We start from the raw sequence: 15,276 nt of genomic DNA, 5'->3' as shown, positions 1-15,276 counted from the left end.
AGAAACTACAGCTTGGCATGCTACAAAGTTCAAAGCCAATGCCAGCCCTCCGTACGGACTAATCCGCAGTTAGCCCACAGGCTGCTCAGTCACCCTCAGCATCGGAGCAGGGACCTCTCCAGCAGGACAGAAAACAGGTAATTTCTGCCCGTGGTCAGAGCGCGGCCCGTGAGCCCACAACACCCCTCAGACGCTCTGTGCAGCGCATGAACGATGGTGCAACAGGCGCTGCTTGAGCACAACGCCACACAACCTGCTGCACAAGAGGCACCACCTACAATTACGTAACACAAGCAGTAAGCAACATGACCGGTTAAGCATACAAGGAAATAATTCAGCTATCTTTTGCCTAGATCCTAAGTTTTTTCCATTTTTCTTTTTGACTGTTCTCAAAAATAAACAAACAAAAAATCTGTTTATAATCTTCTTAGATATTGAACACTAATTATCCCTCTTGAAAAAAGTACTGTACGTAACACAGGGGTCCTCGCCTAAAATATCAAACACAGAATAGCATGCACCTGCATTGTGCAAGTACTCCAGGTCAAACTAGGGATATTTTGTACTCACTGAATCTCAAGATATGTGTCTCCATTATTACTATTACAACTTACTTTTTTTAATAGCGAATGAGAAAAAGTATGCTGCACACACAAGTTACTTCCAAATATAGCAGAAATATCATTTAAGCAAACAGTCTGCTGCAAAATCATCTTTAAGGGCAGCTTAGCACTTCCAAGGCTTATAACAAGCTTTGCCACAGATCGGATCTGTATGGTCCAAATTCAGACTGCGGACAGTAACTACCTTGAGCAAAACCACTGTTTTTAAACTTTATGAGGTGAACAAAGGTTGTTAAATTACAGTATTTTTCTTCTAAGGGCTAGAAGTAATTTATGTTTTCAAAACTAAAGTTTGGCAATCTCTGACTATAAATAATTGAACGCATTACCCAGTTAAGCTCTTTTCAAAGAGGCTCAAAAGGGGCTATGCCAGTCTCAGCACTAGGGAAATGCTGCACTCCAGGCCCCCAAAACACTGCACTTATAAAAGACAAAACAACATACTTGACCCTACACCCAAAAATGCTCACATATACCTGATAAATGAATGCAGAAAGTGGCTTTGCACATAGCTAGGCTTCAGTTTAACTGGTTCGCTGCACTAACAGTCACGTTTAGGAACTGACTGTTCACAGACCGCAGGACACGCAGCGTAACATCCTGCATCACTCAACACAGCGTCTGCCTGACAGCCTCCTACACGCTATGTTTTACCTCACACACTTTCCTGTCTCACTGAGCACTGACATTGTGAATAAAGACAACCGCCATCAGCTGACACATTGTGGGAAATTAAAATCTTCATATGCAACAACTTACCTGCAGAGCGCCCCTTTCTGACTCACTCTCCAAGTCTGGTATCACTATTGCTGTACCTTGTTTTCAGGCCTTCAGTAGAAACACTTTTTTTAATCACTTTAGTTACTGAATGTGCCTTAATTTAGGACACATTAAAGGCTGAAGTCAAAATTTGTCTTAAATTGCTACTTAGCCTACGGAAAACTAACCCGTGTTTTAGGTTTCTCCTAAAGAAAGGCAAATGAGACATTTCTGATGACAGATTCTGAGCCCTTGGTCTGCAGTTTCTCTGGAGAATTATTACAAATGCTTCTGAAGTAACTGTTTTGAGGATCTGAAGAAGCGTGATACGAAATGCATCACAAAACTCCTCAGTCTGAAAGCTTCAGAAACCAGGAGAGGTGCATTCTCCCATCAAATCATAGGGGAACTGTCAGGGGGTGTATGACTGTTTACTGACCAGATTACTGAAAAACTACTGTTGTTGCGTGCAGGAGCAACAGCCTAAAATACCTGTGAGGGCCTAGGACCAGTAATTTCAGTACTAAGAGCAAAAAATCAAATTTCTTCAGTCTTCTATCAGCTCCTTTCAGCTCCTTACAGCTCCTGTAGACTATAATGTAGACATTATAGTCTGCAGCAGAGCAGACCAGCGCTGCACCAAAATAAAATTTCATCCTCCTCATCCCACAGTTGGTAGCTGTAGCTGGTTCTTGCTGCAGTGTGGTGAACCAAAACCAACCTTATCAGTTTCTTTTTTTTTAAGTCACTCTTTCATTCAGAAGAGTTCCCTACTCTGGTTCACCACACAAACATGGGAACAAGGGAGGTAAGGATAAAAGGGTGACAGTGGTTCTTCTTGCAGCAATGACAACTCTGGAAATGTGCTGAACTTGGTGACCTAGAACTTGTCAAAACGGCTGCTTAGCACACTCCCAGTCAAACACTTCTGTGAGGAATTACCTGCTAAGAACTTGTTGATAGAACAGTATAAGTGTCTGCAGAACACTGAATACACACACACACAGAGAACTTTAAATCGAAGAACACCTGTGCTAGTAAAAGTTCCACAACTTAAAAAAAAGGTATACTTAAACTAAATAGATGACTATGATTTTATTTACGGTTTAAACTTGGGTATAGTGTTTAGCCAAAAGCTATAGAGTCCGCTGAAATAGTTCCAGATAATTCCAATTTTCAAATTTTTGGGGACATGGCACAATCATTATACAAACATGTACCAAACAGTGGTTATTTAGCACATCATGTGGCTACTTTGACCGCACTTGAAATTCAAGATCCACCAGGCCATTAATTTCTAGAACAGATCTGAAAACAACTAGCGTTACATTATTAAGCAAGGGTAATGCTGGGAATGATGCTGTATAAACCACCTCCTCTATTTTAGCTCAGCAGCAAACGGGGACAGTCTGACAACGATAAGTCACAGCACAGAAACATCAAGACTGGAAGGGGCCTATGGGGAGCAGCTGGTCCCACCCTTCTGCTGAAAACAAGGCTGTAGATATAATTAATCAGGCCACGTTGAGCATTTTTTTCCCTTTTTTTCTTTTTCTCCTCCCAAGAGAAGGATGCTACATTTTTTTCAACCCTTTTATTATTGTTTTGGTGGCTCTAAAATGAAGCATAATGTTCCTAGTCTGGCACAAGAAACTCTTGACAGGAGTGGGATAATCCCATCCCCCGATCTCCTAACTATAGCTCTGCTGAGGCAGCCCAGGATGTGCTGCTCTAAGCCTGGTAAACGTTAAACCTGGTTTAACATATTAATTTTCACTTGTAATCCGGTCTGGTATTTTGGTCTGGGGATTAGCGAGGATCTCTGGTCACTCGCACCCTAAACACACATAAGTGAAATAACAAGTCTGAGAAGCATTGAGAAGTTTAAAGGGGATTTATTCCCCAAAGAATTGAAAGATGTTGAAAGCAAATGTTAAAAATAAATGAATAGAAAGTTGATGGAAGTTTACTGCACTCCTTTTACAATATGAAAAACAAAATGAAGAGGAAACACCCACCAACATTTTTTATTTTGGGTACTATTACCACCAGCACTCGGGTAACGGGCAGAACCCTTGGGCGGCTGGGCGGGCGCAGGCGGCCCGCGGGAGCTGCCCCGCTCCGCTCCGGCCCCGTCCGCGGTGGCGGCGCCGGCCGCAGCCCCTTGCCGCGCTCCGCACGCTCCCCGCCGCTACCTGCTGGTCTCCAGCGAGGAGTAGCGCTCGGGCAGCACCTGGAGGCAGCGCTGGAAGAAGCGCACGTGCCGCTCGCGCAGAAAGTCCAGCCGCTCCGCCTCCCCCGCCGCCGCCGCCGCCATCTTGCCGCCGCCGCGCCGGGCGCGCGTGCCGCGCGTCACCGCCAGGGCAGCGCGCCTGCGCGGGGCGGCGCCCGCCGCGTCATGGCGCCCGCGCGCGGCGGGAAGCGGCGCAACGGTCGCCAACGGCCGCCAACGCAGGCATGGGTGCGGCCGCGGCCCTGCGCTGCGCCGCGCGGCCCGCCTGGGACGTGGTGCCGAAGGAAAACGTGGTCCTGCGGATGGGATACGCGGAGCTCATCTATAACCCCTGTCTCCAGCTTGGGACAGCTCTGAAAATACAAATACCTCATGAAAATTAAAATCAAGGAGACAAAATAGGTGATGTGCATTCCTTGCTCCACCCCTCACCTGCGAGGAATATGCATAAGTGGTTCTGAACCCGCTGGCCCGATGTCTTTGGTGCGCTCCTCCCAGCCCTTGGTGGGTCTGTACAGCCTGGAGGGGTCTCTGGCTGCGTGGATTTCAACCTTGCAGTGAAACAAACAGAAAAAAAATCCATTCTTCAACCACAACGAACCAGCTAAACTAACTGCACCTTCATCATACAGGCAGATGCAAAACAACAACAAAACCTAAGATAAATGGGAAGGAGAACTCCACACTGACATAGAATATGCCAAAGCTTTTATTCAATGCAATATTATTAAGTTATTCTAGTGAATTAAGAAGTTAAACTCTGAGGCAGCATCCCTGAAACATTTCTGGGCACTAGCCCACTTAGTCCAGACTTGAAGTTTGCAAACCTTTTCTGGAATACCATTTGCAAGTTACCTTTAATAATTACTGCTCAGAGACAGGGAAATTCTCCAAGTCAGGTGTACACAGCTCAATAGTTGATCCTCTTTTTTTTTTTTTTTTTTTTTTTTTTTTTGACTTTGCTCTGCTCTGAAAGCTAATTACTTTCACTTGACTAAGGAGTCAATAACTGGAAAAAAGTTATAAAATTATGATATTAGAGTGCTACCTTTTCTTTTAACTTTGCCAATCTCTTTTCTTTTTCTTGTTTTTCCTCTTCTTTGGCTTGCTTTTCATGAATCTTTAGTTCAAGTTTACGTAGATCCTGAAAAAATATAATAATGAATCGCCAACTAATTTGGAAAAGACAAATTGTATCAGAACATGTACACAGACATTTCACAGAATTAGAATACACTCTTTGTAATTCTGCTGTGGAAGAGCAGAAGTTAGATGGCTACTTGCTATATTTTGTTCTCTGCAATTAAAAAAGTAAAAAAAAATATATATTCCAGTAAATAATGGAATTTTCCATTGTAAAAATAAAAGATAACAGAAATGCTGAAAATAACAGGTTTTACCATAATAAAATCAGTGAAATTCACAGAGAGCTAGAATCTAACTTGAACTTAACAACTGTAAGAACCTGCAACACCTTTAGTCTATTCTTATTAGAAATCCACAAACAGCAATCAGGTCTGTTAATGTTTTCTTTAGCATGGACAGTAATCTATCATTCAACCTTTGAATGTCAGGTAGGTGTTTTTCCCAAATTGTGTTCACATTCAAGCAGACAAAAACATCTCTATACTTAGAATGAAATATGGGTTTTGGTAAACTTGTAAAACTTAAGACATTGTGTGAAAGTCACATCTTCATCTAGAAGACACTTTCACACATTTTCTCAGGCATAGACAGAATTATTCATAGTGAATTTAAAACAGATTTAAATAAGTAAGACTAGGACATTCCTCATTTAAAAAGTAAATAAAACCAGTAAAACTGGATTTTAACTGCTATCTGTTATCAGATTATAAGAGGAAGTAGATAAATTTAAACACAAGTACATAAATGGAAAGACTCACCCGCTCTTGAAACTTAGGAATTTCTTCTGCAGCAATTTTCTTCCTTTCCTGTCTTTCAGCTTCCTCCTTTTTCTCTTTCTCAAGCTTTTCCAGTTCCTCCTTTTCTTTCTTTAACAAGGTATAACTTTCCAACAGTACCTTAACATGGCGTTGGCGCTGCCGTTCTCTCTGTTGCTTTTTCTCCTTCTCTTGCTGTAGTTTTAGTTGTGATGCTTGTTCCATCGCAACAGCCATTGCTTTCTCTTTTTTCCATGCTTCAATTGCTGCTTGTTGTCTTTTCCTTTCTTCTTCTGCTTTTTGCTTTTGAGCTTCTTCACGCTTTAAACACTCGTTCCTAAGTATTTGTTCTGATTTCTCTTTTTTCTTCAAGATTCCTTCTTTTTCTTCATGCTGCTTTTCTTTCCACTTCTTTATTGACTGTATGAAAACACCAGAGGGAAAAAAAAAAAAAAAGAAAAAAAAGAAGTAGGTCCCCATGAGTCTTACAAGGTAGCAGGTGAAAATGTATGCTGCAAGAATGTAAGTTGAAGATGGGAAATCACTGTCTAGTTAGGCAACTTCTTAAGACAAAACGGCACCTCTATCTATTTTCTTTTCCACATGGTAGGTTTAAAGTTTATTATCTAAGATTATTAAACCTTTATTAAAACCTTTATTAATTAGACCTTTATTATTACCTTAATAATACCTAATAATTACCTTAATACAGTCATGCATTTTGGTGTGAAATGCTTTTCTCCATGTAAACATATTCCAGGCTTTTTTCTTCAAGTTAACCATTGCATGTGTTATGTTCTTAAGAATTTGATGTTTATATCAGTGTATCTGTTATTACGCAGGACCATAAAACTGTCTCAAGAGTTCATAGTTCTACAAGTATCAATTCTCTAAGTCATTATGGGGCTGCTTAAAAGTATAGCAGGACATCCACAGTTTGGAGAAAGAGTATGCAAGTACTGCAGCATGCAGTGGGACTACCTACTGCTCAAAGTTTGGCAACTAATTTGTTGGAGAACTACTACTGAAAGCATTTGTAATATACTCCAGCCATACACAGGCCACTTCAGCAGGTTGCTAACCCCTCACTTATTGATCTCTGTTTACGAGAGAGATTTACTGGCAAGTTAAGGATGCTAAAGACTTCAGTCATATCACCAACTATTACAGAAATCCACATACCACTAACACCGGAGAGGCAAATACAAAAATAAGCCCAAGAAGAAGTACTTTAAATTACAAAAGCCCTTGAAGGTTACCTTACCTCCTTTTTTCTTTCCTGTAAAGCTAGAAATTCTCGATACCATTTATCATGCTGTTCGACATCTTCCTTTGTTCTTCCAGAGAGAAATTCAAGGGCTTCATCCATGTAGGATGCCCTTCCTTTGTGTTTTGTCCACACTTTCAGAAAATGTTGATGATCATAATCATCCCAGCCTCCTTGCCGTCCTCCTGTTCGCTGAAGAAATCTTTCAAATTCTACTACTTCTTCAGGAAGATGATTTTGCAGTGTTTTATCAACCGAGACCTTAGCTGATGGTAATCTCAAAACCTTTTCTGTTGTTGAGTTACCTAATGCCCACAGTTCCACCTTTTTCTCAAAGATACTGAGTTCATTAATGGCATTTTTTTCTTCCTTCAAAAGCTGTTCATACCTAAAAAGAGAACAAACACTGGAATATAACAAAAGTAATCCAGCATTAATTGTTCCCTGAAAATAAATTTTGGAACTGTTCAATTCCACACAAAAGCTATTCTTAAAAGATTATGAACAGAAATGGTGTAACATGACAGCAGTAGTTGCAGTGATCCTGTAATAAAGCCTTTTCCAATAGAATTATGTTACCTTTTTAATGGAAATGTACATTTATGGCACACAAACAACTAATTCAATCCCCTCCTCACAGTAGGAGGTGAAAAGAGAAAAACAAGAACAAACAAAATAAAACATCCCTTCCCAAAAGAATCATTCCAACAGCCTTTTCATAGACATATGATTGTTAGATTGAATCACTGTAACAGCTATGTAAACAACCTCTCATCAACTCTCTTTATCCAGATTCTAAAATTAAGTTTTCATTTATATTGCCAAATGAACCACTAGCAGAAGAGAAAAATAAGAGCAAAGCTTACATGATGCAGCATTAATGCAAAGTTTCTATTGTATAACTACTTTAATTAAAATACTTCAGCTGAAGCCTGTAGAAACATACATTTGTCTCTGTTCCTCTTTAAAAGTATTGATTGAATTTTCAACTTCTTCCATCATTTCCCTGAGTTTGTCAACAACTAAAAAAGAAGAAAAAAGAGCATAATGCATAAGTTTAAAATCTCTGCAAAATTATATAGAAAAAGACAAAATTCTGGGAAGCACGTCTCATAAATAAATAAATAAAACCCTGCATTTCCATCTTAAAAGTTTTTTAAAATGAAGACTCTGTTCTATTCAGAAGGTTCAAATTACAGTCATTTGGCTACCAGATATGCAAATTCACACTCTTTCCCCTTCCCCCTCCCCCCCCCCCCCAAAAAAAAAGTTTATTTCAGTTAAACAAGTGACTCATTCTGGGTAAGCTTTGAAGGGTTATCACATTTGTTTTTATGCAACAATACAGTGACTTAGGAAGCCTATTCCATTCTTTGGCTTACACCAAGTTGTATCCAAATAATTTAACCTACAACTCCTTAGTTTCAATGAAACTGTGCCTACAACAAAACATCCAGGTTAGATTCTGTATACAGTTCTGTAAGCATTCTTCAGTTCCAGTTTTGTAAAATCTAGTAAAACAACCGTCTGGAGAAGGCCTATTTTGCAACTTTATGGAACAGGTTTAGAATCTGAATGGTTTAAGTAAGTACAGTTGAACTAACTTGGCTTTAAAACAAAAGCAAACAAACCTAACCTAAAAACAAAATCTAAATTGATACCACTGTGTCATCCAAAACTGTTAATTCAGTTTTCAGGTGCTGTTACTTCTTGGTATCTTATTAACACTTTAAGAAAGAAGACAATGTGCTTTTTTATAGTATAGGTACTGTATAAATGGAATTAGATGTGTTGTATGCCAGCTGTAAAGCTGTCAGCTGGTAGAACTTCACTGTTAGCTCCACGCACAGCAGAGCACTGAAGAGAATGATTCCTTCAGTGTTCCCTTCCTGAGAGTTTCCAGGTATCTAACTGAACAAGCCGTTTAAGGATTTTCCACAGCATCCTTCAACCTGCACTTCAAACCATCTAGATGACTAGAAGTTAATTCCCTCTAGACCCTTCTTTATGACATATTATCAAATGACAAGGGGAGTACATCTATTATGCATTAAAATATTAGCTTTAGCTTCCACAGGAGAAAGACTGACATTTAGAAAATACCTGACGCCCAACAGCCTCAAGAAACAAACCCACAGCAGCTCCAACACAGAATAAGCTGCTCTACTTTCACAGCAAAGTAAAAGAGCCTTTATTATTTCTTATATTCCTCCCTTCTCATGTCCCTCTCCTCAGATACCTAGAAAAGCAGGCTGAGTGGATAGGCACAATCCTCTGTGTACAGGAGAAACAAAAGCACAGTTATCCGAGAAAATTATCTTTAAAGAAAAAGTGGTCTTAAATCTGCCAACAAGACTTACATTCTGGAGTAGGCTTCACATCTTTTAATTGTTGCTGAAGTCTCTTGACATTATTGTGTATTTTCAATAGCTTCTGTAGGATTTTAGTTTCTGTTAAAAAAAAATAAGATGCTAGCTGGTGGTTCTAAACATTCCTTTGTGCATTAAATTCAATAAAAGAACAATAACAATCAAGTGCCCAAAATATATTGGGGATTTCATCTAAACTAGGTTACAGATTACTGTAATAACTCAGACTTCTAAAGAGGACAAAAGGAGAGATCATATTTAAGTTATTTTATTTTTTCAGACCTTTTGCCGAGGTAACTGGAGTTTGGGGAGCAGTATGGCTTATGTAGAAGGCCCTGTCTCTAGAATTCAGACTCTGACTCAGCCTTCAAAACATTCAACAATGGAGAGAAAACATGTGGTAAACACATATGAATTTACTGTTTCAACTACATTTACAGATTCTGTTCACTGAAGCTGAATCTATGTTTTCTGGAATTCAAGGAACTGCATGCACTTGTTTGCTTTGTCACCACTTGCGTCTTCCAGAGTCTTTAATAAAGTAACGGAGTCCTGGATATACCTACACTACAGATGAGTCTAGGAACTCTAGACTCATCAAACAATCCAGAAAGGACTGTTTTCAAGGCATGGGCAATAGAGAGCATAGAGCTAAATATGGCAGAGTGCAGCTACAACTACTGACCTTACCAGTTCCTGCTGAGACCATAGAAACATTAAACATATATAAAGCACATGCAAAGGCTTGAACTTAACAGCATAGTAAGCAACAGTTTTGGAGGTTCCAGTGCACACGCAAAGATCTCACTCTAACACTCTTTCATATCTTGCATCTAGTGACTTCTTGTCTGTCACTTCATAACCATGCCTATCCCTACTTTCATATTCCTATCATTTGTCTGGAATGCCTGTGAAGTTTTCTGAGCTTCTTAGCTCAGTAATCTTTTGGAAATATTTACACATCATAAGGCTTGTAGGATGCAGAAAATATGATAGGTACACTCAATTCAAAAAAAAAAAAAGAATGAAAGAGAAGCACAAACATGTTTTATGTACATGCTTTAACACATACAAATTTGTACAAATTTGTAGGGTATGTGTATTTTTAGCTGTTTCTACAGGACTTATTCTTCAACTAACTTTGTTTTCTGTATCAGAAGGCAAAGCATGATTTATTTGAATGCGCTTGGAAAAAAATATGGGACTCAGGAGTCATTTTTTTTTTCCTTCCTCTTATGGATTTAATTAGTCTTGAAGTGCAATAGATACTATAGGAGACTATGCATACAACTTAAAGTACCATTTAAGTATGAATGCCCATTTTCCAAGCAGTTGAGAAAACATAACTACAGAAGCTCAATGCTTAAAAACTTATCTATATTCAACAATAAGCGTAGGGAAAACTTATTTTGTGAAAAGGCCATATTTTTTGTATATAGGCTGCACTACATTAGATTTTAATACACACATGACACTATTTCTCAGTTTCCAGAACAGTAGCTTTCCACTATCGTTTTTGAAAACGTGGTGTCTGCCACTTTCAACACTAAAAGAGAAAAGTTAACAACACAGAAGGCCCAAGATATTTATCTCTCTTAATTTTGAAAGTGAATCACCTTTAGAAGCAATGTCTGTACTGCAATTCCACACTTTTATCAAAATTTACCTCCTACCTGTACTAATCCCTCTCTATACTACATTAATAAACCAGATAAGCAAACAACTGGAGAGAGAAAAATTACACAATAAAAAACACTTACTCTCAGTTTTCCTATTGACAGTCATTTTGTGTTCCAGTTCTTCTAGTAGGCTGTATTCTACCCTGAAATCACTCTTCTTGCTATAAAGATGTCCATTTTTGTCTTTTTCTATAGTGGCAAGCCTACAAAAAAAGTTGAAATACTGAGAAAGACACGAACACTCAGCAAAGGCCATGTGTTTCTCGAGATTAGCTTCATGCAAAGCTGTGTCATCAGGGCTCTCTTAAATTCTCTACAAGTCATTGTGTTTGTTACCACAGTTGTTTCCAAAGAAAGTCTGTATGCAGTTAGAAGACCAAGGTATCACAAGCACCTTGAACAAGAGAAAGACATTAATTAACAAGTTATCTTCCTAAAAGGCAGCGGTAAACAAACTAAAACAGCCTGAAATCTTATCTATATACTTACCATCTGAGAACCTTACTAGAATTTTCGCTAGAAAGCACAGCAAAGGAGACTGGCTGCATTAATGCAGTTGTACACATAGATGGAGCCCGAGCACAGACCAAGCATGGACAGCAGTACACTCTTAGTGCTACTTCATCAGAAGAGTCAAATGATAGTTTGCTAGCATTAATTTTAACCATCGCAACTGCTATCTTTGCTACTGGCAATCCCATATGTATAATTCAACGATCTACAGGTGAGTTCTGCTTCTTTAAATGGGTCTGAAGCTTTAAAATTTGTCTTGGGATATGATTTCCTTTGCCTTGCACAAGGAAAGTTGCTAGGAGTTAGTTTACAGAAAAGCAGGTGGAAAGGGGTTTGTGCACACGCCTATAACCCAGGGCTATCCTGTTGGAGACCATGGCAGTAGGATGCTGGTGCCTCATGGTACAGGAAAATTAGGCACCATTCCCGGTGTTAAGCAGCATTGCTGACAACCTAAGAAAGCCTTCGCAGCAACAGCTTTGTTGTACAGCAGACAGTTCCTACTTCAGTGTGCAAACCACTACATGATGCAGAGATGCCTTTGAAAGTTAGGTGTGTTGCTCTCCCTTGGAATTTCCAGCTCAGAACTGAGTAAGGAATCTCCTCATCCATATGCCTCAAGCCTTAAGTGCACACAGTAATAAATGGTCTATGGCTAAACTGCTACCTGTAGCCTGGATTAAAGCTACTTAGGATTCTCTACATGACCCAGCAGCCACATTTGAGCCATTACCTGGGCTCCACAATAACCAAGTAGGAGCTGATTGAGTCAGACATCTAAAATGCTGCTGGGAGAGTTACACAACCCAGGTCATCCAGAATTCATAACTACAAACCTCCCTTGGCCCTGGTGGCTAAGTCATCTCTTTCTTGTCTGTGTGAGAAGAAACTCCTCTGCTCCTTGAATCAGTAGCTTCATCATTACAGCACTTGTTCAACACGTAGGGAAACACAATCAAATCATTTCTGTGCCTGAGTTGACTTGAACTCCCATTAACCTCGATATTCTATTTGAAATGCTCCCAGTTTCTCTTTGTTGATCTAAGTCTTAAACCCTTAAGATACTTAGAAAGATCTAAGTATCTCAGCATCTAAGCACAGCTGAGTCGGAAAATTGAAAGCTCAATTATGCCACAAGAACCTTCACTTTTGTGCATGCACTTGAGCAATAGCAAAGAGTAACTACCCAGCTAACAATGTTGGTGGTTTGAACTGACTGTTCTGAAACTTGCAAGCCCGTTCTGAACTAGTATCATGACCACAACAATCCATCTGGACAACAGAACATTTGACATAGCCTAAACATTTCATTACTATCAATTCTTGCCATTAACCTTGAGTTATCTCTAGAACAGCATGAGAAACAAACTTATAAGGAAGTGTTCCAACTTACTGGGTTTTTAGTTTTTCTGATGTTCTTATAAATTCAGCCTTCTTAGCTTGTTCCGCTTTCATCTTCCAGTTCTGAGATTGCTGACCAGCACATGCAGCACCAAAACAGCTCTCATTCTGTACATAATGAAGTAAAATATCATTAAAAAAAAATCAATCTTGGGCTTTTAAACATTCATGGGTTATTTTTAAGCTGTCCATAATACTGTGCAGACATAACTAATAAAAGCGTCACTTTGGGTGTAGTGACATAATTTAAATATTATCATCACGCATATATCACGCATATAACATCATACAAGCCCGAATGCCCCATCTTTTACAGCAGTTAGTACTTCAGGATTAAAAGGAAACCAAGCTCCCGGCCATAATTTACACTAGGCTGATTATTTCATCACATTCAGGGAAAGGAGCAGCATATCTCCCGAAACCCTGGGGTGTGAGGCTTAAAGACCCTTGCACATTATCAATGTTGTTATGTGCAGTGTCTCTGGACATTCCCGCTGCGATAACCGCAGGGCCAGTAATGCACGCGGGCTGCAGAGCAGCACACGCCGTCCCGAAGCCTTGGCAGAGCAGCACTGCCCGCGCCTCCGCACGGGTTTATCCTTCACTCCCTGCCCGGGAACCTGCGGCAGGATGAATGGACTTGTCCTTCACTCCCTGCGCGGGAGCTTCGCCGGCCGCCGCGGCTCGCCACGGCCACGGGCGCTCTGGCCGCCGAGCTGCCGGGAGCGGCCGGGAGCACCGGGAGCGGCCGGCTCCGCCTGCGCCCCAGCCCGGGCCGTTACCTGTTGCTGCCCGGCGGCCGCCGCAGCAACGGCCGTTGCCAGGGCCGCCATGTTGGCCGCCGCCAACGGTCCCGCCCCGCCCCGCTCTGCTCCGCTCCGCTCCCTGCGCCGCCCGCCGCCGCCCGCCCCACACGGGCAAAAGGCGTTTTCTGCTCCCCCAACGGCGTTTTCTGCCACCCTAAAGGCGTTTTCTGCCCCCTCGCAGGGTGCTGCGCTCCAGGCAGTCTCCTGTTGGCGCCTCGGTCGCCCTGAACACACGTGTTTTAAGCCTCCCGTGGCAGTCTCCTGCCTGGAAGCATCTAACCGTTGCATGCCTGCCTCTGCCTCCGTGGCAGTTATTAATGTACAGGCAGGACTGAGCGCTCAGCGAAAAGACCCCAGCTCATAGGAACAGAACTTGTCTCAGAAGCCGCTGGCTCTGCACAGTGCCAGAATGGGTCGCCTTTGCAGAGGGAATACGTTGCCAGCAATTTGTAGAAAGCTGTATAACCTCATGGAGGGTGAGCCTGCAATTGGGGTCCTGAAATCCTGCATTTTCCAGAGAGACTGAGGTGGATGTGCACCGGGTCCTCATGGGGTTCTCCAAAGCAGATGGTGACAGCATTGGACTTCTCTGAACAACCCTGTGCAACTGGATGGGAAAGGTGCACTGCAGAGTGCCCAAAATGTTGAGAGTCCTGGAGACATTTACTCCATCCTCATCATTAAGTCCATCCTCATTAAGCCCACCTCAGGGTGATGGACTTAAGACAGTGAGCTAGGCAGCCCCCTATTTAACTATATAATATTTAATGTTCCCAGGGCTTGTGTGAAGACCCAAAGCCACGGATACAGCCACAGTCTGATGTCCCATCACAGCAACTTGCTCAACACCCAGAGGCCAAGGCTGCCTTAAGCTATAGCTTAGTTAGAAATGTGGTATATGAAGAATGACAAAATGTGTGAACGATGCTTACTGTAGGCAGTGCTTTATCCCACTGCTTTATCCCAGTGCTTTATCCCCCAGTTGTCTGTGAGGAACCACATACTGTTGTAATTTGCCGGTGACTAACTGGCCATCTTGGGTATATGACTAAACTGTTTTTTGGTTTTATTTTTTTTTTTCCTCTCTCTCAACTCATGGGACATGTTTGCTATCAGCTACACTTCTGTTTATGTCTGAATTTGAGGGTTTGTACTGATTACTTCCTTCAAGACGACCACAGTATGTTCTTACTACCCTGATAAAAGAATAGCTTCACATTTTTTCAGTACATTTTTGGAATTCTCAAGATCTTGTTTTTCACACACATACACCAATCAAACTTTTAATGAGTTGCCAATTAACATTTCTGCAGAATAGAAATAATCTATTCATTTAGAGGCTTTGCTAGCTAAAGAGATTTCAAGAACTGGTGTTTTCCCAGCTGCAAAACACAAAAACATTCACAGATGCTAACCAAATGGCCTATGCTGAAGACATTTTATTGCCTAATTGATGTTTTTAAGAGCACTTTCCTGCTATATTTTTCCTTTTTATTTTTTATGACTGCACTTACATTTGATTTCTTTGTATTTGCTGAATAGAAATTAACAAGCAAAGGAGAATGTTTCAAAACCTGAAAACAGTCATCAGCATAAATTAAGGAAGATTGTTCTCACAGATTGCTACCTGCAGTGGCTTGAAGAAGTATTTTTTTCGCAGCAATGTTTCCTAGTCCTCTTGATCTTTGTCCTGCACAACTCAGATGTAAGAGAAGTGTATCCTCT

The 15,276-nt window shown here is 40.9% G+C and overlaps 2 protein-coding genes across 3 annotated transcripts in view; both read right to left on the bottom strand.

Annotated features, from left to right (window-relative positions):
- PGGT1B (protein geranylgeranyltransferase type I subunit beta) overlaps window positions 1–3,686 on the bottom strand; it is a 34,074-nt gene extending 30,388 nt beyond the window's left edge. Inside the window, 1 exon segment of the mRNA XM_026052860.1 lies at window positions 3,578–3,686. The gene's annotated coding sequence lies outside the window, so the exon portion shown is untranslated.
- A 213-nt stretch (window positions 3,687–3,899) lies between these two features.
- Window positions 3,900–12,870, bottom strand: CCDC112 (coiled-coil domain containing 112). 2 transcript variants are annotated; one of them, XM_026052842.1, is made up of 9 exons: window positions 12,738–12,870; window positions 10,913–11,034; window positions 9,144–9,233; window positions 7,730–7,805; window positions 6,781–7,171; window positions 5,520–5,936; window positions 4,664–4,759; window positions 4,048–4,166; window positions 3,900–3,968 (listed from the first exon to the last, which is right to left on the bottom strand). In XM_026052842.1, exons 1-9 carry the CDS (start codon window positions 12,797–12,799, stop codon window positions 3,938–3,940), a joined length of 1,404 nt encoding a protein of 467 aa, XP_025908627.1. In that variant the 5' UTR covers window positions 12,800–12,870; the 3' UTR covers window positions 3,900–3,937. The 2 variants fall into 2 exon arrangements, with proteins under 2 accessions (XP_025908627.1, XP_025908626.1); XM_026052841.1 differs by lacking the exon at window positions 12,738–12,870 and adding an exon at window positions 11,321–11,594.
- Between the last annotated feature and the right edge of the window lie 2,406 nt (window positions 12,871–15,276).

The sequence above is a fragment of the Nothoprocta perdicaria genome, unplaced genomic scaffold (genome assembly GCF_003342845.1).
Source record: "Nothoprocta perdicaria isolate Ctin4 unplaced genomic scaffold, notPer1 scaffold_92, whole genome shotgun sequence".
Classification (NCBI taxonomy): domain Eukaryota; kingdom Metazoa; phylum Chordata; class Aves; order Tinamiformes; family Tinamidae; genus Nothoprocta; species Nothoprocta perdicaria.
Note: the sequence above shows the minus strand (reverse complement) of the source record. Positions and strands in the feature narration are given on the sequence as shown.